The sequence below is a fragment of the Balearica regulorum genome, chromosome 13 (genome assembly GCF_011004875.1).
Source record: "Balearica regulorum gibbericeps isolate bBalReg1 chromosome 13, bBalReg1.pri, whole genome shotgun sequence".
Classification (NCBI taxonomy): domain Eukaryota; kingdom Metazoa; phylum Chordata; class Aves; order Gruiformes; family Gruidae; genus Balearica; species Balearica regulorum.
Window position 1 is genome coordinate 14,480,503 of NC_046196.1, and position 26,607 is coordinate 14,507,109.

The 26,607-nt window shown below is 39.9% G+C and overlaps 1 protein-coding gene across 2 annotated transcripts; it reads right to left on the bottom strand.

Annotated features, from left to right (window-relative positions):
- Window positions 1-134: 134 nt before the first annotated feature.
- On the bottom strand, window positions 135-26,607 carry VPS35 (VPS35 retromer complex component). 2 transcript variants are annotated; one of them, XM_075766074.1, is made up of 17 exons: window positions 26,491-26,607; window positions 19,597-19,695; window positions 18,039-18,135; window positions 17,138-17,261; window positions 15,469-15,651; window positions 14,944-15,157; window positions 14,089-14,172; window positions 13,515-13,624; window positions 10,500-10,596; window positions 10,259-10,407; window positions 9,532-9,739; window positions 8,849-9,004; window positions 5,863-5,985; window positions 4,589-4,768; window positions 3,185-3,424; window positions 2,353-2,496; window positions 135-1,034 (listed from the first exon to the last, which is right to left on the bottom strand). In XM_075766074.1, the coding sequence occupies exons 1-17, from the start codon at window positions 26,494-26,496 to the stop codon at window positions 855-857; spliced, it is 2,394 nt and encodes a 797-aa protein (XP_075622189.1). In that variant the 5' UTR covers window positions 26,497-26,607; the 3' UTR covers window positions 135-854. The 2 variants fall into 2 exon arrangements, with proteins under 2 accessions (XP_075622189.1, XP_075622188.1); XM_075766073.1 differs by having other exon boundaries at window positions 26,433-26,513.

Below are 26,607 nucleotides of genomic sequence, written 5' to 3' on the forward strand. Positions count from 1 at the left end.
AGCCTCCCAGCTTGTCCAGGTTAGCTGTGCCTTGGTTCTTCTGTCCCTACAAAACAGAAGTTCCTTTGTTTTTATCAAAAGGTCCAACATTAGCATTGGGTTCAGTGGGCTCTGAAGAGACATGAAACAACAGGTGTTAATAGCAACTTTATTGTTTCACTGGTGCAAAATCATGATACTGAATAAACTTGTGTAATGCATTTTCCCCTAAATTTACAGTAATGAAGGTTATACATATCTATATAGATTGCAATTTCTCTATTTTTATACTATTTGGAACAAAATTATCTTGATAAATATGCCCTGTGCACAGTACTGGCCCTCACTGAATGTCACAGAGCCTTAATATGCAAAATATAACTTCTGTTTTTGAACATGGTACTTTAAAACTCTCCAAACATGCATTAATATATTCTAGTTTTTAGGGAAAAATATTACACTTAGTCTTAACTTGCATTAAAAGAAAAGCACAAGCAGAATCTGACATACAATAATCCCAAAAGATCTGATGCTCTGTAAAGGATCAGACACAGTTTCAGATGACAGTCACTGCCAATTTAGACCTCTAGTGCTACAGAAGCAACAGTAAACAGACAGAAGATAAATCAGAACTGGAAGAGCCCTACTATGTCACATGGATTTCAAAGAAGTTTCAGCCATGCTAACTGATGAAACCTGTAGTTGCTGGTCCAACCTTTCAAATTTGTTAGAGTACTCACAGGTGTTTGAAGTGCCAGACTGAACACATGAATGTTAACTTAACTTGACATTTCTGAAAGGCACAACCTATGAATCTATTTTAAAAAAAACATACAGTATGTAAATGAAAAGAATGAAGTACAGTGTGTATCTTCCTAAAGAACAAGACCTTCATAAATTGGCCCCTCAGATTCTGGTGATTCCCTCCGCAGACGCAAGTGCTCCAGTGTGTTGTGAAAGTGTTTGTTAATCTGTTCTGTTTCTTCAGTAGACTCAAGGTTTGGGAGATCTTCTCTTATCTTCTGTATAAGCTGATTCAAAACCTGAATTGTCACCTACAGGAGAACATAAACAGAATAGAAGTCATCAACAAGACCTCTGTATAAGTGCATAGACATTACTTTTAACAGACTTGTCTCTAAACTACTGGTATTTGGACAGTTCTTAGAAATATTGGCAAGACTGTATGCAGACAAACTGTTGGAGGCTGCCTTCTCTTGTTCCTCATAGGACCATTCTGATTTCAGAGTTTTGTGGAGTTTCCCCCATCCCAGCAAATGAAAAGAACTTAAGTCATTAACCCAATAGCTTTGTAACTTTTACCACAGCATTTCTCTCCAGTTTGTTCAATACAAATTTAAAAAGCTTTAAACAAACAAAGCACATAATCAGATTGTCTATGCACCCTAACATAAACTGTTTCTTGTTAAAGTCAGTCAGGATGGCAATATCTCATGTGAAGTTACTCTCAGTGACCAAGTGAAGTTATTCTTGGTGACCGAGGAAAGTTCGAATGCCTATGGTTGCAAGTCCAGCACTACACACAACACCACAGCACAAAGTGCACTGCAGACCACCACTGTATCCAGGGACTATTCTTATATCTGCCAAGTGCTTGAAATTCAAAGTTTTGTTTTCATCTCCATCAGATACAGCATCTACTAAACTAGTGCAGCACTACTATAGTGGGAAGCCAGTTCAGCTGCTGGAAATTCAGCAAATCCCTAAGATCTCTTTAGACAGTTTCTCAAGAACTACAGGGTATTCATCAACATCTGCTCGTGATCAAATGACATCAGATGGGATGTGGATCTCTACTTGACTGAGCAGCTTTTACAAACTGGATAAATTTACTAGTTATTTCCTAACAGAAAATGTATGAGGTAACTACTGTCTCAGATTTCAAAATTTAAGCTGGTACATGAGATGTCATATCTATTTCTTAAAATTAAAGCTTACACCAGCCATTTGTGGTACACTCAGCAGTGACCATGAACAGCCGTAAGAATTTTCTTTCCCTTATATGTACATACAAGTTAGGTACCTCTAAAGTTAGAATCTTACTACTTTATCATCTAAGTCCTAGTCAGTTTTGATCTAATAGATATTTCAGGTATCCAAGTATCACAATATTTAAGTTCTTAACTAAACTGCAAAGGTTTGAAGTTTTTCCCCCACGTAAGAACGAAGTTTTATCTACAGTTTTACTAGCATATCAAGAATTGACTACTCTGTCATTACCAGAACTTGTGCTTCTCATGAGAGGTTACAGAGCAAGTTGAAGAGACACGATTTAACATGTAAGTGTGAGTGAAAAGCTTAAAGAAATGCTGTTTAAGAAAGATGCAATAGAAAGAATACAATTCTACTTACTGCCTCATTTTCCTTTTCATAAAAATAGATATATCTATTCAGAATTTCTATGAAGAGTTGGACTTGCAGAGAAGGGTCCATGCACTGATTTGCTATCTTCAGAGCCTTCTTTAGGCATTCCATCACTCTTTTTCCTCCATGAAGCTAGAAGAAAAAACCCAAAAGTTACAAGAAACAAAAGAAACTTAGGGAGCTCCACTGTCTCTTCCCTTGGCACATAAATGGCACAACCTGCTGGCCTACCACAGAAACACAACACTAGACAAACTGCAGAACAAGCTGTCATTGAAAGCTTACCTTTCTTGACTGCCACCAATTTTACTAATTTTTCTGTTAAATCAGGCAGTAACATTAAGAGTTGTTGAAAGCCTTCAATTCTGTAATATGTACACTAATGCGTACTTTGAGAAAAATATTTTAAACATTGCTCTTTAATTACAACAGCTTATGTGACAAGCCCTAAAGAACACAGTTGTTTGTTGGTTTTTTTTAACCTTTAACCTCAACACCTTTAATTTGGAAGTTTGTTAGTTCACATGCAATCAAGAGCTGCTATAATAAACACATACAAAATGCAGACTGTACCAGTCAAACTAATTGACACTCAAAAGCTTGCGTGGTACTTCCACGCTTAAATTTGAGTTTTCTCCACTTTGGTATTTATGCAACTTATACTGCAGTGAGATTTAGAAGGTTCATATATTAGAATACATTCCAACCAAATCTACATCATTAGGTGATATATACGCTTTAGATGTAAGAGCCTTCAGAACAAAGGCAGAACTATGTTACCGAGGTAGGATGTGTTACACTGCTGCTGCTTTATTCTTACCTCCTCTCCATTCTTGTCAGTGTTTCGGCCAGACCAAAACAGATGGGCACAAGTGCTCACAGCCCGGCATTGGTCTGGCTTCTTAAGGAGCTTAGAGGCTGCCAGCGCACACTGAGTCCTCAGAGGCTCATGGTTCTCCTCACTGAAGCACTTCATCCTCTCGAATGTCCCAATTATCAAGGTGATTGCAGCCAGCTGTGCTTTTGAATCACTGATTTCATCTTCATATAGAGAGAAGGCCTAGTGGGAGAGCAAGACTCTTAATCACTGGTTTAGAACACATCAGGAAAAAAAAAATTGCACCTGCTAGTGACATGGCAAGAAAATGTCCAGTTTTACATTTGTTAAAAACCTCAGGCAAGAAGAAAGATCTTTCATTGTGAGTGTCAAAGTCAAGTTAAATCCACAGTCTGGAAGTAAGTCTTGCAAGAAATACTACTTAAGTGGTCATAGTAAACAAATGTGATCTACATATAATCTGAAGATTGAGGTTTTCCTCATTTCAAGCGCCTGTTCAAATAAGGAACCTTCAGTAGAAGTAGTAATCCCTGAAGAGGATTTGGTCCTTTGAAACACACAAAAGAACAGAGCAGAAATTGAGTGGTAGGTCGGTGACCACAGAGTAGGTAAGAACAGCGTTTGCACTGCTCCTACATGGATGAAGAGCCTTGAGAGAACACTCCAGACTAAAAGTCTTAAACCGTATCTCTAACAGAAAGAACACAGTTGTCACACTGCTCTCACCTTCAGAATTGTACTACAATGGCAACCGATACAAGACAGTGAGGAAAAGCAAGGGGTTATCAGCAACTCAGTTCAAGAACGTGCATTAGTAGCAGTATTAGAGGAAAGATTAGGACAAAGCTTGCAACATGGATAGTGTTAAATACATTGGTTCTTTATCTGATGGGGAAGATGGGAAGGTTTTTGCAACAAGTAAGGCATAAGACCACGTTACAGGTTTAAGTGTATTTTCATCATTTATAATAGGTTTCAATACAGGGATTTTAATTAGCAAAACCCAGCATGGCAGTTGTGCAATTTTTAGAGAACTTCCGAAGAGTGCTTGTGGTCAGGGCAACACCAGCCAGATACCAGGAGCTGGTAGACAGTCTTGGAAGCAGTGAAGGAGCATTTTATATTGAGAAAGCTACACTCCTCCAGTGAACCAACTATGTGAGCAGGAGACAGCTGTCAGACTGAGTATTCACATCAGTAGCAATGGAGCTTAATTCCACAGCAGCCCGGGAAGCAAGAACTAAGGTAAGGAGTTTCTACCTAGTAGCATTAGCTGTCAATCATTTCAGGTGTTTTAATCACACTGGATGGTTCAGTGTTCAAGAAACCTACCCAAGCCAAATTTAAGGTAGCATAGGACAGCAACTGTAATAGTAGGACACTCACCTGGGACATGAATTCATAGGCCACAGTTTCATGATTCTCAAAGCCAATCTCTCCTGCAGCCAGTGCTCCTTGTAGGAAGAGCCGGAGAGGCAGCTCTGCCAGTTCTGCTTTGATCAGAGCACTGATGGTCTGATGAGCAAACGAGAAGATCTTCTGGCACTTCTTTTCCCATTTGTCATCCTAGAGAAGTGAAACAAGTCAAACCTTGAACAAGACCATTGCTATAAGGAAAAGAGAATCTAAATTGTAATAAGATCTGTTAAGTGCTTCAGTCCATTGTCTTCTGCATGCCAGTCCAGCCACTTATTTACTGAGGTAGTGGTGAGTGCCCTAGCAATACTGTGTTGGCCTTAGTGGGTCTTCACAAATTATTTCTTCCATTTACAAAAAAAAAGAAAAGAAAAAAACCCAAGGAAAAAAAAAAAGAAAAGAAAAAAACCCAAGGGAAAAAAAAAAGAAAAGAAAAAAACCCAAGAAAAAAAAAAAACAAGAAAAGAAAAAACCCAAGAAAAAAAAAAAACAAGAAAAGAAAAAAACCCAAGAAAAAAAAAAAACAACTCACATGCATTTTTCCTACCAGTTCATAGAAACCTTCCTCAGAAGTCTATGCTGAGCTGTAGTTACCACAGCTATGCTTAGAATGTAACTGAGCAAAAGCCTAATTAGCTAAGTGGAGAAAAAATTCTATTCAGTCAGTCACTGCATTTAAAAATACTGATTTTGAAGAGTGTTTTAAACAAACAGCATTTTAACTTATTTCCCCACAGTAAGGGAAAATACATATTTAAGCTAACTCTCTCAATCAGAAAGCACTAAAAGGCCAAAATGGATCAGTGATTGTTTTAGTGTGCACTTTTAAAACTACCATGTAAGTTAACCTGCAAAGAAGAACTTGCTTTTAGAAACATTAAAACAGTATAGCTACCGATTTAGAAAAGTCTATGAATTTCAATATCCAGATTTAAATCAGTTTCATGCCACCACTTGCAGTGTCGTAGTTGTCTGATCTCCATGTAAAAACACATAATCAGTCACCTTCACACAACTACCCAATTTCTGCTTCACCATTCCTCAAGTGCTCAAGTAATTTAATATGAATTGATAAAAATCCTCCTTAAATTAGAAAGCATTCACACCTCAAATAAAAATCTGCCTTGAGCAAAATAACCCTAGCATTCTGTATCAAGTCTTAGCATACTGTAGCCAGATGAAATGTATTTTTCAGAAAGTCAAAAAGAAGGAAGTATACAAGAATTACCTAGAGGTCAACTTACCACTTTGGAGTTCTCTTTGTAGCGAAAAGCAAGCTGGTATGCTGCAAAAACCAGTGGTGGTAGTGTAAAACGAATACGTTGGTTCCCACCTGCACCAAAGTGCTTCCGAGCAGTGTTTAGGATCTAAAACAAAAGCACTGTAAGCTTACAGAATTCTTGAAAGAGATATGTTATTTGCATCTATAACTTAATCTGCACTCCATGGAACAAGAGCAGATAGACAGATAGAGAGTTAACATCAGATAAATTACAGTATTTTGAGGGGACTACATACAAGTTGCTTTACTTGAATTAAATTTGTGCAGTATCTGTAGCTTTTTATGTGTTATCTGCCCAAACTTTTCCTACAGCTGCTTAATAAGTGTTAGGCAACACTTGTTGTACTATATTAACTGCAGATACATTTTGGATTGTGCAGCAAGATGGAATGTGCCTGAGCTTGCATTTAGTAATGACCTCGGATACATTCTGTCCTCAACTCAATGGAAGCTACAAAAAGGACTATTCTTTCTTACAATAGCCTGTAAGAAAGGAAAAGAAAGAAACCAAGTTCATGAAAATAAACACATAAGTCAATAACGTTTCTCATACTCTGAGAGAGACTATAGTGCCACATTCTGGTAGCAATACCTGCAACTTTTGCCATTTTCTCCTGGTTTTAGTTTTTCATTATGGTCATTAACAACAGTTTCTTTTATTGCCTTTTTCAGTTTTGAGCACAAGCTGCACACACAACATGAACATGATACTTTTCTGCCTATCACCCTTGTTCTAAATCTGTGGAGAGGGACTAAGGAGCTCTACTTGTTTGTTCTGCTAACTTCTCCTCTTCCCCTTATTTTGGGATTATTTCTATCTATTGATATAGTTAGTCATGTATTCTCATAACCAGAATTCTTGGGAATAGCAAGAACTCCAAGTATCAGAAGAAAAATTAATCAATCTGTTCCAAGCAAGCTAAACATTACGTTTGTTGTTTGTAATAACCTGACTCCCTTTCAAAGGGGACAAAACTCAGACATGTCATATTTTACACAAACCTCTGAAATAAAACCAACACGTTTTAACTCTGATCTCTAGCAGATATTTTATGATTTATTTTGTGTGTGTGTGTGTTTAAGTTTCAGAACAAAGATGCCTAGTTACTACAGCCAGGTACTACCTTGCTTTCTGGTCATAGCAGTCCCATTACCACTTTGAAACAAGCACTAGAACTGAAGCTCAAACATTTTTAGATTACATCTAGAATTCATGTAAATAACAAATAAATACAAATCTGTCTTCACTCATTATACACTGTATTAGCCACTTTAGCTTGTAATGCACTAAGGTGTTTGACTTTACATTTCTGATCTCTTCCATACAGAATGCATAATTTAAAGTGAGACACCAAAAAAGAACTATGAAAATCCCATAGTCTCAGATTTTTTCCTACCATTCCTGTAATGTAGGATAATTTGATACAACCATTTGTGATGCTCATCAATAAGCCATTAACCATTTTTACCAAAAGGTGTTAAGTAGAATTCTATCCAAAAGGTAGTTTGACAAGTCCTGTGATGGCATTTAAAGGTGGTCAATCTGATTAAAGCTAAGCATTGCTAGATGAGAAAGAGGACAGCCTGATGTTCAGCAGCTTTGCAAAAACAGCTTCAAGATCTCTAGCTATACAAAGTCTTTTGGGGTAAAAATACATCAACTCCCTCAGTGCCAGCATCCCTTTGAGGGAAGCTTTGTTCTCTATTAAAAAAAACTCAACAAACCACCATTATCTCAGCTTTTCCTATATGAATAATGGTACTTGCTAGCTGTAATCAACCCATATAGTTCTTGAAATGAATGAGAACCTGGTTGACCTTCCTGCCTTCCTCCAGCAATATTCAGAAATAATGCAGTCAATGAAATGCAGGTCCTGAAATGCAACCCTCTCCCATGTTTGTACAGGCATTAAAGTTATGCTTCTCCCCATTACAGAAGTTGCAGCAAAGCTCTACATTTCAAGCAAGCTATTTTAATACAATATTTCAAACTCAAGCTAAGTGAATGTCAATAATGTTGTACATAGCTTCTACTGGATCATGTTGGTCTTTTGTCACTGTTTATACTCTGTAACATTGCTGCAACTTCAAAACATAGTCAACGAATTATATTTCAGGCACATTAACTGTAACTTCACAGTAGTCCCTACTCAGGCCTAAGTTCTGACTACAGCTAACTAATTGCTGCTGCTCTGTAACAGCATCCAACTTCAGCACATCTTCTGCCAGCTTCTCCAATGGATTTTGTGTAGACAGAATATCCCTGTCCCTCTGCCCCAACACACACTTCTCTATATAGGGGGACCATTTAAACTTCAAATAAACTAAAGTCAAAAATAGCAGATTAACATCAGAGAGCTACACAAAGCTTTGATGGATCAACTCAAACTGCTGGAAATAACATAATGCATAATTTTCACGGCCATATCAAGTCTGCTATTAAGGACAGACCAAGCAGAGAGGAAAAACATTTGTACCCACTAAGCAGCAGTATACTACAGGCTATACGAAGACTGTATACTTACACTAATTAAAATCTGAGTCCAAACACATGAACTGTATTTTCTGAGCTTTTTGTATATTTTGATACCAAGAGAATGCAAGTGGCACAGTGCTCCAAACTTCGCTTGCTGGATTTTAGATAGATGGTGATACGAATTTGTCACTATGTTAATTAAGAGTTACCATAAACTAACACAGTTGCATCCAAACTGTCCCCTCGTGGGATAAAAAGTTTAAATCCACAAATGCTTTTAAGTCCTTGCCTGCTTTTTCCAAATAAACATTTCACACTACCATTAAAGGTGTCATACAATGTTTTCTACTGAGTTTGTAGTGCCAGAGCACTGATGTCCCAACTCCCAGCTACACTAAATTCTTGTATATTAAATAATGCAAGAACTGACAGTTAAGAGAGCACAAGCATTCAGAAGCATCAATCGCCATACCAGATACTGTTGGTCAGGGTCATCCGAACGTAAAAGGTGAATAAATCTTCCCACAAGACTCTGCTCATCAGCAAAGTCCTCAGGGTCAGGATCTTCAGCAGGCTGATCTGGTTGATCCTGGATCAGCGTGGATACCAAATTCATGATAGCATCAACCTGTTAAAGGCAATACAAGCTCTGTTTAAACCAGAGTAGTCTATAAGCGTAAGTTGACAGCAACTGGGAACATCTTTACAGCCATTCGTAATGCTGACAAAGCACGAGGAAAGTCTATTATTAGCTGGTGATACTTCAGGACATATTTGCCTTACTCCCTGAAGAAGGGTCCCTCCTAACAAAAGCGGGACAACACAGCAGCATAGGGGAAATTCAGATTCCAGAAGTACTATCCAGCCTTCTTTAGGTAACAGGCCTAGTTTTAAGGGGATTCAGGGTCTTCGTTCAACCCTAACAGAAGTAGTCTCTAAGATAAGGTTAGGTAAAATATGCAACAAGATACTTAACAACATGAGTAGAATTATTAAGTGGGATAAAGCCTATGCTAATAAGATGGGGGGGCGGGGGGGGGGGCATGCAGGTGGTGAAAAATATGTCCTGAATGAAGTCACTTAGTATGTGTTTCCAAGTCTTCAAACAGTATTTTAGATACTTAGAATTTCCACTTAAGTTAACTTATGCCATACCTGTTCTTGGGATACAATTTCCGTGTTGTAGTCCAATACATTGCTAAGCACGTAACAACTCATGCTCTTCCTGGACTCGTAATCAAAGTATTCAAAGAGTGGGTGGAAGTGTTTTAGTTTCAGAACTGTCAGGATATTGTTGTAAGTATCAACAGGGATTTTCAAAAGTCTAGTCAGCTCCTTTGAAACAGCACTGCTTGTTGCAATACTATAAGAAAATATACGCAACACACAATTAATCAGTAGTTCACAGATGTAGACAGATTTAAAGTCTGCCTCAATACAAATTCTGATGTATACCACAACAATTAAGCAACTTGTTGCTAGGGAGATAGGAAATAAAGTATCAAACCAAGTCATATCTTGCTCTTTAAGATATACAGTGGAAACTGCACATTTTAAGTTGCTGACAGCAGAAGCAGAGACTATAGCTGCAAATTCAGCAAGAGGAGAACTCTGGAGTGCCGTAAGGGATGAATAGATAATGACTACACGCAGCATGGCATACACATTGTGTAGCTGTGCAGGTATGCAGTAGGATTCGTGCACGGGTGAGCAAGTCCTGGTTAGTCAGTAGTTTATCATGATCCTCTCTAGCTTGGCTCAGTAACCTTACACATCCAGAGCATAGGTATCTGCCATGCTGCCAAGTATGGCGAAATGTAGAAATCAAGATTTTAGAGTATTAATTGCCAATCCAGAGAGAATGCAAGAGACATTTACTTACTGTTCCAGATTAAGTTTATTGAATATTTCCACAGTTGTCTCCAACACCTTATCAACATAGTCAACACGGTCCGGGTAGCATTTCATAGCCAAGTTAATGAGAGAAACTTGCAGAGATACCACATCTTCTGAGGGCATGTCCTGGCGAGACTGAAATTGAAGACAGCACCGAGTTGATAAAAAAGCACATAAATTTGGGAAAAAAAAAAAGCCAAAACTGCATGCAAGAATACACAGCATACCTGTATAACAGTAGCAACCTGCTGTGAAAAGATGTCAAACAGTTTGATATCTGCTGGGATGCCAGGCCCATCTTCACGATGTGCAAATAAAGCTAACCTGGTAACAGATAAAGGAAAGCAGCTCAGTCAGTATAGTTTTCCCACTCCTCAGATCAGGCCAGAAAGAGACATTGGCAGAAAAAGCAAGTCCTTTAGCTGTATTTGCAAGCTCTATTACCAGCAAAAAGGAAATTCAGAGAAGTCAGAAGACTTAAGAGCAACTAAGCCTGGTAAATATCAGTCCTGGAAAAGTGCTGACAGAGATGGCAAGATGAAGAAAGAACAAGGATGGTGTTTCAATAATCCATATTCTTCAGCTAGCAGCAAGTGTTCTGTTCTGTCCAGCAGAGAAAGAGGTATAGTGTAGGCTGATGGAAAAAGCAAATATCCTGCATCAATTCAATAGTATTTCTAAAGCCAGACATCCAGCAGCATTCTCTGCAAAACTATCTCCAGAGAAAAAACAGAGGAAAATGCTGACTTAACTATGCTTTTTCTCCAAACACAAACACGTTTGGGACTTCCACTGTTTGCAAAGGGCAAAATACAAAGTAAATTTGAAGTGGAAAAGAATACTTTGGGGGGGGGGGGAAGAGATTGCTATCCAGCAAGCATCCAAAAGATGTGGTTTCTCTATCTGTCACAGGAGAAAGTCATGCCAACCACCACCTTTGCAGAAATCAGACACAAGATAAGAATCACCACTATAGGAAGGCTAGCACCTTACCAAAACTACACCTTAAAAAGCTCAGCATTGCTATCTGTGCTTTCTAATCTTAATTAGAGAAAGACCTACAAGAATATTTAGGAAAAGGCACCTGATTAAAATTAAGTTATTTCTTACAGGGTTTCTAAACTTTGATTCTGAATGAACTCTGGGTCTGAAACAAAGAGGCAGGTAAGAAAAGGTTGAGGTGCCAAAATACTTCACTGTCAGGAAAAATAAACATTGAACTATGCTTATATTTCATTAGGGTGGTAACAAGCAGACTTTCTAAAGCCAGGAACAATCACTGCCTTTTCTCAAAGGGAGAAGGCAGCTTTTCTTGGCAACAGCTCAGAGGGTAAGGCTGGCATGCTACAAAGTATGATCAAGATGCGCGCAGATGGCGGCAAAATTAAAAGCTATGAATGGTTTAGTAAGGCAAGAAAGATCCCAAAGCAGCAAGACTATTTGCAGAAAGATTCCTTTAAAAGTGAAGCCCCATGGGAATAGGGACTAAAGCTTCACAAGCTTCCTCAGCAGTTGTTGATGTTCAGTTTCAGTTATCCCCCGCCAGCTGAAATATGCCAACAGGCACTGCCTGTAAGGGGCAGATTCACATCTTAACCACACAATACTGAAACGCACCTAACAACTCTAACCCAAACACAAGAGCAACATCTTCCCTACCTGCATGGATTCCAAAAACTGATCCACTCATATCCTCCAACACATGCCGCAACATTACAGTCAAAAGCACAAGTTGCCATACTACAAAAAAGATAATCGTCACACTGCCACCTTTTGATCCTTGTCCTATAGCCAAATAAGAAGGCTCTGGAAGACACTTAAGTGGCCCAACAAGACACAGTAGCAATAAATCTAGGAGGGCAGCAGGCTCATTGCCAGTAAGTTTATTACTGTTGTTTGTAACAGTAAGAATAGAAAACCTACTGTGGAGGTAATACCAAGGCTGTTTAGGTCCTCTAAGTAGACTTGACAGCAAAAGCTACCTGAGGAAAGCCTTCTTGCAAGAATTACATTGCTACACACTAATGTGTAAAGCTAGCCAAAAGATCCTGTGCCTCTGTTGAAAGCAGTCTCAAGACAGACAGTCTCAGAATTATATTGTTATAGGTAATGCTTCTTGGGATTTCGGGGTTTTGTGGGGTTTGGTTTTTTTAAAGCTAACAAAATTATGAAAAAATCTCAGCCACAGCAGCAAAATTAATTCCTGTGAACATCTCTGGATGAAGGCAGAGCTGCTTTTCTGCCAAATGCACAAATACTTAAAGATACTCCAGTAAGACCAAAGACCTGAACAAACAGATCTGATGTAACCTGAAGAAAACAAACTACAGATTTGTTCAGTAAAAAATTCAAGATCTTAAGTTATACCAGTCATGCATAATATACATGCTCCATCTCCAGGCATTAGGGAAGATAAAGAAACAAAGCCATAACAACCCTATTCATTGCTGAATGCCACTGGGACTCAAGATTCCAATGGAACCGAAGTCCACACATGGATCAGATATACAAAGGTACATATGTTTGTGTGCAAGTGTAAGGCTTTTTTGAGGCTTCAAAAAAGCCATGCAAGCGCTCTTCCTTTCTGCGGTAAGAAAGTACTGGTGACTCACTGATATTCTGTGTTGCTTCCTTTCAGGATACAAATCTTCAGTTGCAATTTCTCCCCCATATTTGAATTCAATGCAAGCAGTTTTAAGCAGCACCTCCACAGGAAAAATACACTTTTGGGAGAACAAGCAGGAAGCTAGTGGTAAACTAAGAATTAAGAAGGTAGATCCATTTCCTACCAGCTCTTTCATCAAGAGGCATGTGTTCTGTTCTCCGATTAAAATTGCAAGGCAAAGTATCCTTGATATACGATTTAGCCATTAGGATCTTCAAATTTTCAAGAAGTACCTGTGACCAATATGGCTGTCAAGCAGAACACTGCTGCCACTTTAGTTCAGAAATATGAAATTGGTCAATACTAAATGGGTTGTTTCCTGGCTTAATCTGTTTACTAGTTTTAATCAGCTCTTAAAGCAGGTTTCATTAGAAGCTGTAAAAGCAGAGTCCAGAGAGCAGAAGCTATAGAAATAATATTCTTCGCAGCCTTAATTACAGCTGATGGAAAGACACAGAAACAGTGAAGCTAAGCAATATTACAAATTGAAAGCTTTCAAATGCTAGAAGAATTATCATCTGCTTGTGCACAACACAAACTTAATTTTGAGTCAATTTCCACCCCCTTGGTCACTCACCTGTCAATTAAAGCAATAATTATATTTTTCACATTCACATTTTGGTGCAGCTCAGCACAGGCTCTGAGAAATGGGTTCAGGGTTTGGAGGTGAAATTCATCTGGGAAAACCTGAAGTTTTAGATCAATAGTCATCAAGTTATAAACTGAATTTGCCCATTGTTACACAGCAGTAAAATGCAACAGAGTAATTCTAAAGCAGATAGCCACATAGTAAATACGGTCTGGCATATGAAGGCTTTACAGTTCCCCAAGCTGACCTTGGCTGGGTAAATGCATGAAGCAAGAGATGCAAGACAAATGGGTAACTTGAAGGCCCAGCTATCTATTACAATTCATACAGCAAGCACTGCTGCTCAGATGCTTACAAGCTTCCACAACAGGAGGAGCACAAAATGGACTCATCTCCACTCTGCCCATCTGGTTAAAAAAAAAAATTATGGGACAAGCCACTATGTAAGAGTCCCAGTGATGTTTTCCAGTTCGTGAGGAAGAGGTGAAAGTAGCCTGAATCTGACTAAGAGTACAGGAGCGTCCCTGTGTCCCATCATTGCAACTGAATTTAAGCAGCTCACCTGTATGATGCACTCCATGAGGTACTCCTGAGCTAAAGCATCTCTACAGTTTACAACTTGTTCCAATATTCCAGGCAGAACAATCTGAAACAAGAAAAAAGAAGTCTTGCAGTGATTTTACGATTACTTTCTAAGTTTATATTCACACATATGCATTTAATACTGCTCTGCTTGGATTTCTAACATTTCTCAGCTTATTCTTTACATAAAGGCTTTCTGATAAAAAGTCCTGGTTTTCAGCAGTTCCATCCTTCAGAGAAAAAAACCCCACTGGTCTCTGACATCTGTCCCTTTCGTACACTACATAACCTGCAAGCTTTGATTTACTAAGTCAGTGCTACTAGCTTTGCTGGCACATGCCACTACTCAGGGTCTCAGCAGTACCACTCAAAATAGTTTTCAGCAGCTAGATGGTAGAACTTACAAGGACAGACTTCTAAATAATATCTTTGCTTGACTGTCATTTCATGCAATAACAGTTCTCTTCAATGCTTTGGGAAGCATAGCTTCATTTAACTTGTAAAGTCTGTCACAGAACACTGTATGTATACACATCCCTTAAACCAACTCATTGTTCTATAAGTAGAATGGGAATCAGCAAGGAAAGTTTTAAAATTTCTTGTTAACATTACAGAAAAGCTTATAGGAAAAATGCACGAGTCATGTCCTTAGCCTCACAACACATTATACAGCTTCATTAGCATTCAGAACTCTTCCTCAGGTTAAGAGTTTGAGAAGCACAGGATACTGAACTTCTAGCATAGCTGTAACACTTCAAGCTGCTCATCTGAAAATCCAAACTGTTTTCATCCTGAAAAAGTAACAGAAGTCAGAGAAGATGGACAGACACCTCACCTGCTTATATCGTTCCACATTAACACCTTCCAACTGACTGAGACGAACCAGGTTTGTTCCTACTAGGATTCTCAGTTCCTGCCTTTCTCGTTCCCTTTTCTCTCTGTCCCGACTATGGCCCTGGTGTTGCATTCGCACCCAAAGTTTGTTCATCTCAGCAAAGTTCAGCAGCACAAAATCCATCGAATCACTGATGTCTCCAGTGGTTTCTTCACTGCAAGTGAGAACAGGAAAAGCTTGTCAGAGGCATTCATCCTTCCATCCAGTGGTGAACATCCAATTTTTAAGAAGGTAGGAGGGTAGGAAAGTATGTGGTGGCACATCTGGGTTCGTAAGAAAGGTTCATATCCTCACGTGTGAGAAACCTTCGTTCCGGAAGGCAGTTTTTAATGGACAAAACAACTGTTGAGTCTACAGAGTTCTAACATATTTACTTCTCTCAAATCTGAAGAAAGTCATACAGAAAATTTAAATATGTTCTGTTAAAAACAATAATTTTTTAAAGTTATAGCCCATCTTTCTTACTCTGCTTGCTCGCCTTCATCTGGTAAGATATTCCTGGTACACTGCAGGAGATAGTTTCTAAGAAAGAGGCCTCTAAGAGGATGCTGTACTCCACGGCACATCTCCACCAGGTCTTTCAAAATATCTTTCCTGGACTGTGGAAATGACTTGACATAGACAACACCTACTGTTATCAGGAGATACCTGCAAAAGGCACAGAATCAAACAATAAATTGTGAAGTAACAATACCATACTTAAAAGCAATGGTTCCTTTCTTACATCCTGGTAGTACTACCAAAGCACAGAAAGCAATAAAATATCATCTAGGTCCCATAATTTTGGATATTTAGTCAGCCTTCAACTCCTATTCTCCTCTGCTACACAGCACAGCAAGTCTGAACAAACACTTGACCTCATTATAATGCTTTATACATTGAATGTGTAAATGCTGAGCATGCATAGGTTCTGAGTGCTCTCAGACTAGCTTGTCTATACTTTCAGCGTTCCACTAAGCTGGAAAACAGCTCAGGCACATATAGATAAGTAATCTATAAGTAATCGATAAGTAAGTGAAGGAGATAAGCCTCTTTCACACAGTAGTCTAGCTGTTAGGCTCTTCAGAAATCCCCAGACCTGTACTCTTCAGCATCTCTATACTAATCAACTGGTAGACGTAACATGCAAGATGCAAAGGACTGGTGCTGCAGTATACTTGGACTACCCTTCAGCTTAAGAGAAAAAAATACAATGCTCAGAACCTTCACATATTCAGTTTAGAGGCCTGAATCCTCCCTGCACACTTCTCTGCCTCATGCATGGATGTGCACCGAACTTCCATGAAAGCACCAGAAGTGTTCATCAGGGAGAACTAGAGCCTACATCAAGCAGGCAGGAAGACAACTCAAATGATTATGCAGAGGGGTAAAGATATTGTGGAAGTCATTAGCCAAACTCCAGAAACTGCATGAGGATGCAGTCTGGTGTCTCCAAAGCCTCTTCCTGGCATGAACATAAGGTCAGGTATTAAAAACTGCAGTACCAAGCAAAATCTGAGTCCTAAGTCTGAATATCTAAAAGATCTATTCCAGCCCAATGGTCGCATATTTAAAGATAAGCCTTCCAGTATCACCTCTACCATGCTAACACACAGCCAAAAAAACATATTGAAAGCTTTCTGATTCTTAATAAGTAAGTTACAGAAATTTTCAGCTTCCTTCTCACAGTTCTTACTTTTCAAAGTGACAGACTGTTACGAAGCATCTACTATGTGTGAGAATCTAAGACCTCGATCCTCAGGTACAAGTTCATTAACAGATAACAGAAAAAGTTAATAAATGTGTAGACAATCTCACTGATCAGAACGTGGTACTTGGTAAATCTTCCACTGACCAGCTCTTTACTCAAAAGCCAATTTTATTCCAAGATCAAAGTGCTTTCATCTTGGTCATGTGCAAAACCAACACAGTGGCAAGAGGAACTGACTTTCTGCAGCTGCACTCTTGGCATAAATCTCAGAAGTCCCATAGCAATCCACTCTTAAGATATGCAGAAATACTATTCACCGTTGCAAACCAAATTCTTGCTGTCAAGCAAGAACGCAGATCAATCATTATCTGAACCCAGGGCCTGACCACTATTCACCAATTTAAAAAAAAAAAAAAACCACAACACTAACATATACACACTTACAATCTTGGAATAATATTTCCAGCGTACTGCACTAGCTCATAAAGGTCTGCCACTTTCCGTCCTTTGGCAAATTCATCTGTCAGGTAAACTTCTAAGTAGTGTAGTTCATCAGAAATTGCCATGTCTTTTTCTCATAGTTAAGGATTTTAAGTCAGAATGTCTACAACAGATTTACATAGCAATTTGCTCATTCACACCAAGGAGGAAAGATGCTATACCAAATACAATCATGCTTAGGTAGGTAGTACTTCTGAAACAAAAATCACTATTGGGATAAATGTGCAAAGTTAACCACAAGTGTTCAATTGTCATTTTTATCATATTAGAAAAGGAGAAAAACCCTGATAAAATAGTGAGCAAATGAATGTGACTGAACAGAGTAATTAAAGGCATACTATGTGTCACAGAAGAATATCACCCACACACAGAGAAAGTATTTGAATATATCCACATTCTATTCCCAAGTCTCATGAAAAGGCTCCCCTTCTTCAGATACCACACTATGCACAAGTTAATACATCGAGGCACTGACTTATGGTTAGAAGCTAAGATAATAATGAAGGGCAAAAAATAAGTTGGTTTTACAGATTTTTGGGGTAGCATAATGCAAGCAGAGATGTTTTACAGAGCTGGTATTTTCAGAGACCTAGACTCCTGAAACCTCCCAAAGGAAGATATGCAAGACATTAAAGACCTGCTTTATACCAATGGGAAAAGATGAACTTACACAGTGAGCAAATAAGTGTATATTCTCCTACAATATATCCAGATAACTAAATACTGAGGAGAAAAGTGCTAGAAAATACCTGAGACCAATGAGACATCACTGTACCAAAAAAACAGATGAACATTTAATTCCAAATTCAGCATTTCAACTATTTGTTTCCTCTTCAAAGGATACAGAGCTCGTAATAGCTCTTTGGAGATAGCATAGAAGTCCGCAGCTCACCAAGCATGTTGGAAGCATGTTTCAGAGCATCCATGAGCTTGTTTTTGTCCTTTAGAGGAAGAAAGAGAGAATAGTCTGTAAGAAATAATACTAGGCAGCTACAGTATTTTAGGCGGCTTTTTTTTTTTTTAGCTTTTTCAAAAAACATGCAAAGATTAAGTAAATATCAGGAAAGCATTAACTCAAATCAAGTGATTTAGTTTCTAGCTTGTACTATGTTGCCCATCCTAATTAAGTGCAACATTATACCTGAAGGTAGTATCTGAAGAGAGTGCTACAGTACTTAGTTGTAATACTAATGGTAAAAAAACCCTAAAAATTTTGCTTATGCAGAAATCTCCACCCACCACTCAGATTCTATCCAGCAAGCAAAACAGAACAGATTCCCTCCCTCCCTCAATCTGGTCTGTTGTTTTGCTCAGATCTCATGAAGAAACCTCTGGCAGACGGAGGATACGCACTGCCAGCAGAGCACTGTTAGAATTACATTCCTTTCCCCTACTTCTCACCCAAGAACAACAGCTTACTGAAAGCCACAGTTTATTAGGCTGCATATAACTTACACTTATGATGTATATAATCACCTGGCATCACAAAATACAAGACAAACTTCTAATCTACCACCCATTTACTTGTTCAACCCACCATAAGAAGTAGCATTAAGTTTTGGGGGAGAACGGAAGGAACTGTTGGTGTGATCCACTTAGTATATTGCCACTGAGTTACACATAGCAGTGAAAAGCTAAGCTGCAACTACTTCAAAGATTTCAAAAGCATTCCACAGAGTATAAAGCTGGAAGAGGTGTTACCTTTCTTGCTACTGTCATTTGGCTGCAAAGTTAGCTTGACTAACCATGTGGAAATATATGGCAATATGTAAGTTTTCACTGCAACTTTAAGCAGTTTCTCCAAATAAAAATAAGCTTCTCAAACCCAAGAAAGCTACGCTTGATGACATCATCTGCCTGCACTGGCTACAATTTCAAGATAAAGATCGCAGCACAACCCTAGCTAATGGTGTTTTTCCAGTCACAGAAGAATTTATGCATCAGTCTACAATTAATCACTACAAAATTTATCCTATGCAGCAGGTAAGTCATTAGCAGCCTCACAGTCTGTGGCTCATGCCAAGAGAAGACTATATGGAAAAAACAACAGTATGTTGACCATAAACAAGAATAGTGTCTCATCACATAGTTCCATGAATTTGAGTAATAACCTTCTGATGTCAAATGGCAGGCTTATTTTCAGTTTAGGTTTACTTAAATGCAAGCACATAAATTATAAAGGTTAATTTATCTTGTCTAACACTGGAGCAAAAATCAGGAAGACACATTCAAAGAATACTCAAGGTTCACTCTCATTGAATAGCTGCCTCATTTATTTGCAAAGCTTCTGCTAGAAAGATGCATAAAGGGTTAATTTTCCTCACAGCACTAGAGATTAGTGCTGATTTATTGTACTCCTAGCAGACAAGAAGCTTCATTGCATTTTAAATTCACATTCTTACCAAGCATCTCTTCATCTGGAAAGACTGCACCTTCACAGCCTGAATGGCTTCATCCAGGAGTTTTTCCTGTTCATCCTGAGGAGATTGCTGTGTTGTTGGCTGGAGGGAAAAAAAACAGAATTCAATTATTTTTATGAAGCTGTTTATGACTTGTTTCAAACAGGGTTCCTGTAGTTTAGAACATAGTGCGAGTGACACTGCAGTGTGACCACTCAAGAGTTGTCAGAAATAGCTGTGTGACATGTAAGGGAGAAAGCTCCCAGTACTCTGAAAAACCTGAGGGCAGGGAGGAGAAAGGTTATGGGTAGCCTGCGAGCACTGTTGCTTCTTGCAGTGCAAAGCCATAAGGACGCAACAGGGTCAACTTTACCCTTTTAGCATTTAGAGGTCAAGAATCCAGTCCAAGTATCTGGCAAGAAAAAGCTTCAAGAGAATGCAAAGGCATCACCATGCTGAGAGGAAGTATTGCTACTTCTTGACACAGAGCTTCAAAGCAATGCTCAGATCACACACACTGCAACTGTACAGATGCTTTCAGTACTCACGAGTCACAAGTTCAATTAACTACTATCTGAGCCACACAACTCTATTAAGGACAAGTTTCAGATAAGCAAAGGATAAAGTACAGTTGGTGCTTTCCAGAAGCTAGAAGCAACTTGCAGGAAGCAACAGAAAACTGAAGAGAAGCAACAACTCTTCACGTCCCTTATTTGTCCCAGTGACCCTCTTCTCCTCAAGAGAGGCACATTCCAGGCCTTCAACTTTCAACACCTTTTGCTTTTCCAATGATCACACTGCATTTTCTCACATTATTAAATCCATTGCTTATAGCCTTAAATTTCCCCCCAACCCAGCAATAATACTCCTACTGCAGCTGCTCCCTGCCCTCTACCAGACTGATGAGATTAGTTTCTATGAGCATTACCCTCTAAGATGTCCAGATTTACCTAGCTTAGAACCCCTAATGCTGTCCCCGCCTGCAATCTGCCTTCCTCCTAACACCTTACAAGGAAACATCACCATCCACCTATTGTTTAGGCCAGTCTCCAGCACCTCATTAAGAGTCTTCCAGCCTCTCCTTTTTGTTTTCAGATGGCCTCTCTGAAATATTGACAAAGATAAAAATGCTGATGTTGTGTCCTAATTACATCTTTGCTAGTCTTGACAAATACCATGCACAGTGATTGGCACAGCAGGTTCTCCAAGCCTGTAGCTTCAGTAATTTCTCAACTATTTATACATGTTCCTGTCATCCACTGTGTTCAGAAGGTACCCAGTCTCCTCTTTTTAACTAAATCTCAGTAACAAGCTAGCAGACCATGAATTACGTCATCCTAATGTTCTTAAAAACAGTATCTTCAGTACCAACTCCTCCCACACATGCCATGCTTGGAGTCCTCCTAAGTATCTTTTGAGGACAGATTAAAATCGAGGTCTTCATTAAAATAGAGGGTTTAGATCAACAACAACTTAATGGTTATAGAGTATCACAGCCTTGACACATCTGTTTCTCCCATATTTAATTAGGTTTTCTTCTGCAACTGGAATCTCCCTAATAAGAATGGCAAACAGTATCTCTGCCTTGTTCTCCCCACTATCCTTTTTCACATACAGAAAGCAGACAGTGCCATGCAATACTGTTCTTGCCTTGATCATGCCCAAATAGGCAGTGAATCTCTGCCTTTGAAGGTTTTCAATCAGCTAGACAAAGCCAAGGCTGATCTGATCTAACATTGCTGACAATCCTGCTTCAAGCAGGAGGTTATATGAAATAAAGGTTCCTTCCAATCAACACTTCTGTGACTCAATGTGCCTCAGTAATATTCAAACCATGCACAATAACTAATTAACAAGCCCATTTTGTCAACAGAAAAAACCTACCTCTTCTAATTAGAGAAACTGCACCTCTTACAAAGCTCTCTCTATAATTAATCACATAAAGTGCAGGTCTTCCAAAAATGACTGAAGTATAAGGCGAGAGTGGTATCCGTAGCTAGATGACCCTATTTCCCAGGCAATTCAATAGCTACGAACTCTGGAAAACCTAGAAAACCTCCAACTGTGAAGCAAGTACATTCTGCCAACAGAACTTCGCTGTAATTGCTAAGCTTTATTTGTACCATGCCAGATCAGACTTTCAAGGAACAGAAAATGACAGTGCTAGGACTAGTGTGCAACAATCAATATCAAAGCATCATGTAACAGACTTGCTGAATTATGACCATGCCAGCACATGTGTCACCCTACAGTCCCCTAAATGCATATTAGTGCTTTAGAGAAGACACATCGCTACTGAGCTGAATACCACATGCTCTAACCACACCAGATATCCCTATATTAAAGCACAGCTAGAAACAGTGGAGTAACATTAACACTAGCCACAGGTTCCTAAATCCCCTTTCTAATGGGCATTAAGTTTACACAGCTACCAGTCCTGCTCTTCCATCCCCAGTTATTCATGGGGCCACATACTGCTGGGAGAGCTATTTAGGCTGTAAAGCATCAAAGAAGCTAGAACACTAGCCCAGCTGATTGGTAGTTTACCATTCATCTACTTCACCCTACGACCACATAAAACCTTGCAAGGGGTGTGAAAAGGCAGCCTTTGACAGCAAAGCCAAGTTAAAGCATTTACTGAAACACATAATATTTGCTACAGCTCCAAGAAGTGGTTGACAGAGTGCACACACATCAGTCTCCTCAATTTTGGTTAAATCATAATGGCTACTACAAGTTCGACTATGCTTTAGATGATACAAATAATGACCTCATCAGAAATATCTAACTGAAGGTATACACTTTCTTATGCAACTTTAACCCCTGTTTTTTAGTGACAGTTGGGGAAATAATGGTATTTCAGAGCCTTGCTCTATCAGACCTAGCTTTCCCATTTATGACAAACCAGAGTCAGCTTTACATCAAATTCTGTCTGCATCAACAGAAGACATTGACAGTGTTTCCATTTCTGCTCTAAATCTGAGCACCAAGGCCCCACACTGTATTCAACATTGGGACTGTAATAAGTGCAGGATGAAATTCACTGATACAAGCATTTCCATGTTACTGTATTTTTTTCTTCTGTATCTCTTCAAGATTAAAATTACATTCATATCCGTTCCAATTTGAAGACTGAAAAGGTGATTAGTATAAACAAAGATATCTTTACTACAAGGGTACTGCACTTCATGTCTGAAGAAAAGACAATCTCAGTATTTTACAGTTGCATAGGCAGTGAGATAACCTACCACTGATTGTAACAAGTGTACAACCAAAGCAGTCTGAGGTGTTGTTTGCAGCAGCTTTACTTCTACATGAAAACATCTTAACAGCAACACCACTGAACAACTTCCAACTTTCTTACTTTTCAGTTTTCAAAGTCTGAATATTCAATCAGCCTACCCTTCCTACTTCAGAAAGCAAGCTACTTTCACCTTCAGAATTTTAGAGCATTTCTGCACATAACCTGGTTATTATCAAGTGATGCACAAGATCACGTGAAGATACACGTCCTGATACATATGCCTGAAGTTTGAGGAAGTTGTAGCAAAAAGCAACTGAAGTAAAGAGAACGTACAGCAAAAGCCTACCAATGACAGTTAGCAGGGCACACACCAAACCAGAAACCAGTTCTTCTGTCAGATACAATGTGGAATAAAGCTGTTTATTTTCTGTATCTTCCACTTCAAATGAGGAACCTAATAACACAGGATGTTATTTTCAAGTGTTATTTTATCAAAAATGCAACTGTGCTGTGAAGTCCTATGCCAATCTACAAACAAAAGTCTTGAACATAAGCTTTTGAAGTGGCAGATACTTTGACACTGGAGAAAAGCAGCAGTACTCTGTAACCAAGGCACAGAATGTCCTGCCTTGTCAACAGCATGCACAATAAGGTATAAACTCCTGCATGAACACGAGATAAGCAATTTATAGCAATTATGCAGCCATTTAGACTTTAGAAATGCCTTATCCCCACTAGATACACTGCAAATGCTGAAGTAAAAAGGAGAGTTGATGTGAACAGAGTTTTCTGCTTTACTTGCTCCCTAACCTTTTTTTCCCGCTGAAACCGCAAGGAAGCCAGTGAGCAGTGAGGAAGGGACAGAGAACTGCCTCTTTCAGCCACACTACCAGTTGCTGTACACCAGACCATAGCCTTTTTCCAGCTTTGAAGAAAGGACTATCATAAGTTACCACATGCAAGCTATGGAAGTCCCAACACACAGCAGCTGAATTTGGCAGAGGGGTGAGGAGAGCTGGCTTTTGGTGTGGGGTTTTTTTGTTTGTTTTGGGTTTTGTTTCTTTAGGGTTTTTTTTGTTTTTTTTTTTAAATAAAAGCTAATCAACTGTAAGTCGCCTTGGAAAACAAGAAATTTTTTTAAACCCAGAACTAGATTGGAATAAGTCTACTGCCTGGCTAATCAGAGTGGGTAATACAAGTTATCCTGTAAATAACAGTTACAAAAGTATATTATCACAGCAACAAACATTATTCTGAACTGTGCCTATCCTCATAATAGCAACTGTTCTTGAGCATACAGTATGAACTTTACACCTATTGTGTAGGATTTACTTATTTTCCAACACTCATCTCCATGAGAAGACTTACATAAAATTCATACTTAGTTTCATACTTGAGACTTAGCTGCACTCTGGAGATGGTTATAATTTTGGGTCAATATGTTGACTAGTCAAGATGCTCATTCCATTTTTAAAAAATTGTAAATTGCAGTACTCAGTAGAAAGAATTACATAGTATTGAAATACAGCAGAATTCAAGGCAAGCTTGTGGAGCCTACCCAATAGCTTGGATTCTGGCGATATAGCTATCTTAAGCTGGATGCAGAGTATAAATACTACAAAGTAGAAGGTTTTGCTTCTGTTCCAATCTAAAGTTCATTAGATTTACCCTGCCTCCTCCTAGTTGGATTTTATTAGGGCTAGCTACCAGTCAGTCACCATTGAGACATTTAAAATGAAAGCTACCCAAGAGAGAAGATAGGTTAGCTACAGAAGCAGATCAGGACAACTGTCAGCCTACAGATGAAGCCTGGGTGCACACAATACATCACTGTAAAAGTCACCGAGGTGCTTGGAATTAACAAAAAAAAAATGCATCAGCATTTTATACCACATTGAAATCATTACTCTGCAATACTGAAGGCAACTCCAGAACTTCTATTATATCTCACAGTATAGGAGCTCAAAGATGAGCCACAGAGAAGAAAACATTTTTCACATGTTTAAACTGGTACTTACTGCCACAGGAAGCCATAAGACATTAACAAGAATCAAGGGGCTGGACTTTTTATTCAGGGGATGATCAAGAACAGCCAGAGTCCACTTAAAAATCAGTCTTGTTAAAGGTATTTAAACATTCAGCTTCAAGGTTTAAAACAAGCTTGGCAACAAGAAATGGCAGTGGAGCCAAATTTGGTAGAGGGGATTATCCCATGTTTAACACCTATAAGTTTATTTTTTCCTGAATCACCTGATATCAGCTATTCTTAGAAAAAGGACACAAGAGCAGTCTCAGGCCAGTTTCCATGGAAGTGACAGAGAAAAGTTGTGTCATTCTTGAGTTAGTGACTACCACAAAGTATTTCTCTGGGGGACAGAGACTGCTATCTAAGTAGATGTAGCATTTCTCATCACCCAATTAAATATTTTCCATTCATTTTTCAAGTTATATTACAGGTTTCCCCCCCACACACATCTCTAGAAGATATAGTATTAAACTTTTACCAACATATGCATAACTTCAAAAAGAAAGGCTGTCCCAAAAGCCTAGGAACTGCACAATCTCTGCATTATAAAGCACTCGGGTTTCGCCTCGCTGTCTAAATCCTGTTAATACTGTCTATACTCCACAGCTACGCTAATCAACGCACTGCAATGGTTATAGCAAATGCTGTGCAAAATTTTACTGAATATTAAATACCACAGAAGACACGTACTAAACAAGCAGACTTTTCTATTTTACCAGGAAACTTGATTGTCACCATATTTTTATTGAAAATTTAAAAGCGTTTCCTAATAAGAGGTATTCCCATGCTGAAATTTCAGGTTTGCTTCTCTAATAAACATCAACATTTGTTCCAGACCAGCTTTATGGAGCAGGGCCCACCAACACACAACCATTTCTTCTGCAGGAGGAGAAAGGGGGCTCACTAGGAAAGCCTGAAATAGCAGTCCAGTCCTGGAGGGTCAGGAACAACTGAACGGCAGACTGCAGCGCGGACAAGAACACACATGCACAGCAGCAGCAATGACATAACCTCGCGTTTACGATAGAAGCAGCCCGCTAAAATACATTAAACTCTGAACGCAAGTGCAGCAGCGGTTCCCTAACAAGAACACCTCCCTCCCCTGCGCCCCTACAAGCAAACTCGGCTGAACCCAGTAAAGCAGCGACTTGTACCGACCCGCCGCAGCAGCGGAGCGCGGGCGACGTTCGCAACCGATACCGCGGACACAACGGGCCCAGCCCTCACCTCAGCCCCACCCGGGCCGTGCGGCGGCCTCCGGGCCCGGCTCCGGCCCCTCCACCCCGCCAGGCCCGGCCCGGCCCGGCCCGGCCCGGCCCGCCCCCACCGCCGGCCGAGCACGGCCGCTGACGGCGCTCCCGAGCAGCAGCCAACAGGAGCCCCCAGGCCCAGGCCGACCCCGGCCAGCCGGGCCTGCCCCTCAGCCACCGGCGGGCGCGGGCCGGACCCCTCCCACCCGCACACAGGGCGGCGGCGAGGGCGGCATCAGCGCCGGCTCCCGGGGACCGCGCCCCGCGGCGCCCGCCAGACCCTCCCGCCGCGGCCCGGCCGCCCCCCGCCGCCCCTCACCATGGTCGCGCGCCGCCACAAGCCGCCCCCACCAGCAACACCCCGCAGCGCCGCGCACCGTCATGTGACTGCACCGCCCGCCCCGCCCCGCCGCCGCGCCGCGGCCTCTCCATTGGTCCGCTTCGAGGAAGTGGCCCTCTCCAGGCCGATCGGCGTAGAGGACGATGATTGGCGG

What these genes read in the sequence shown, in the direction of transcription:
- VPS35 (XM_075766074.1), bottom strand. An exon ending in TCATGGAGTGCATCATACAG is followed by an intron (nt 13,625 to 14,088) that starts GTGAGCTGCTTA and finishes CTAAAACTTCAG; the next exon opens with GTTTTCCCAGATGAATTTCA. An exon ending in AGGTTGCTACTGTTATACAG is followed by an intron (nt 10,408 to 10,499) that starts GTATGCTGTGTA and finishes CTTCAATTTCAG; the next exon opens with TCTCGCCAGGACATGCCCTC.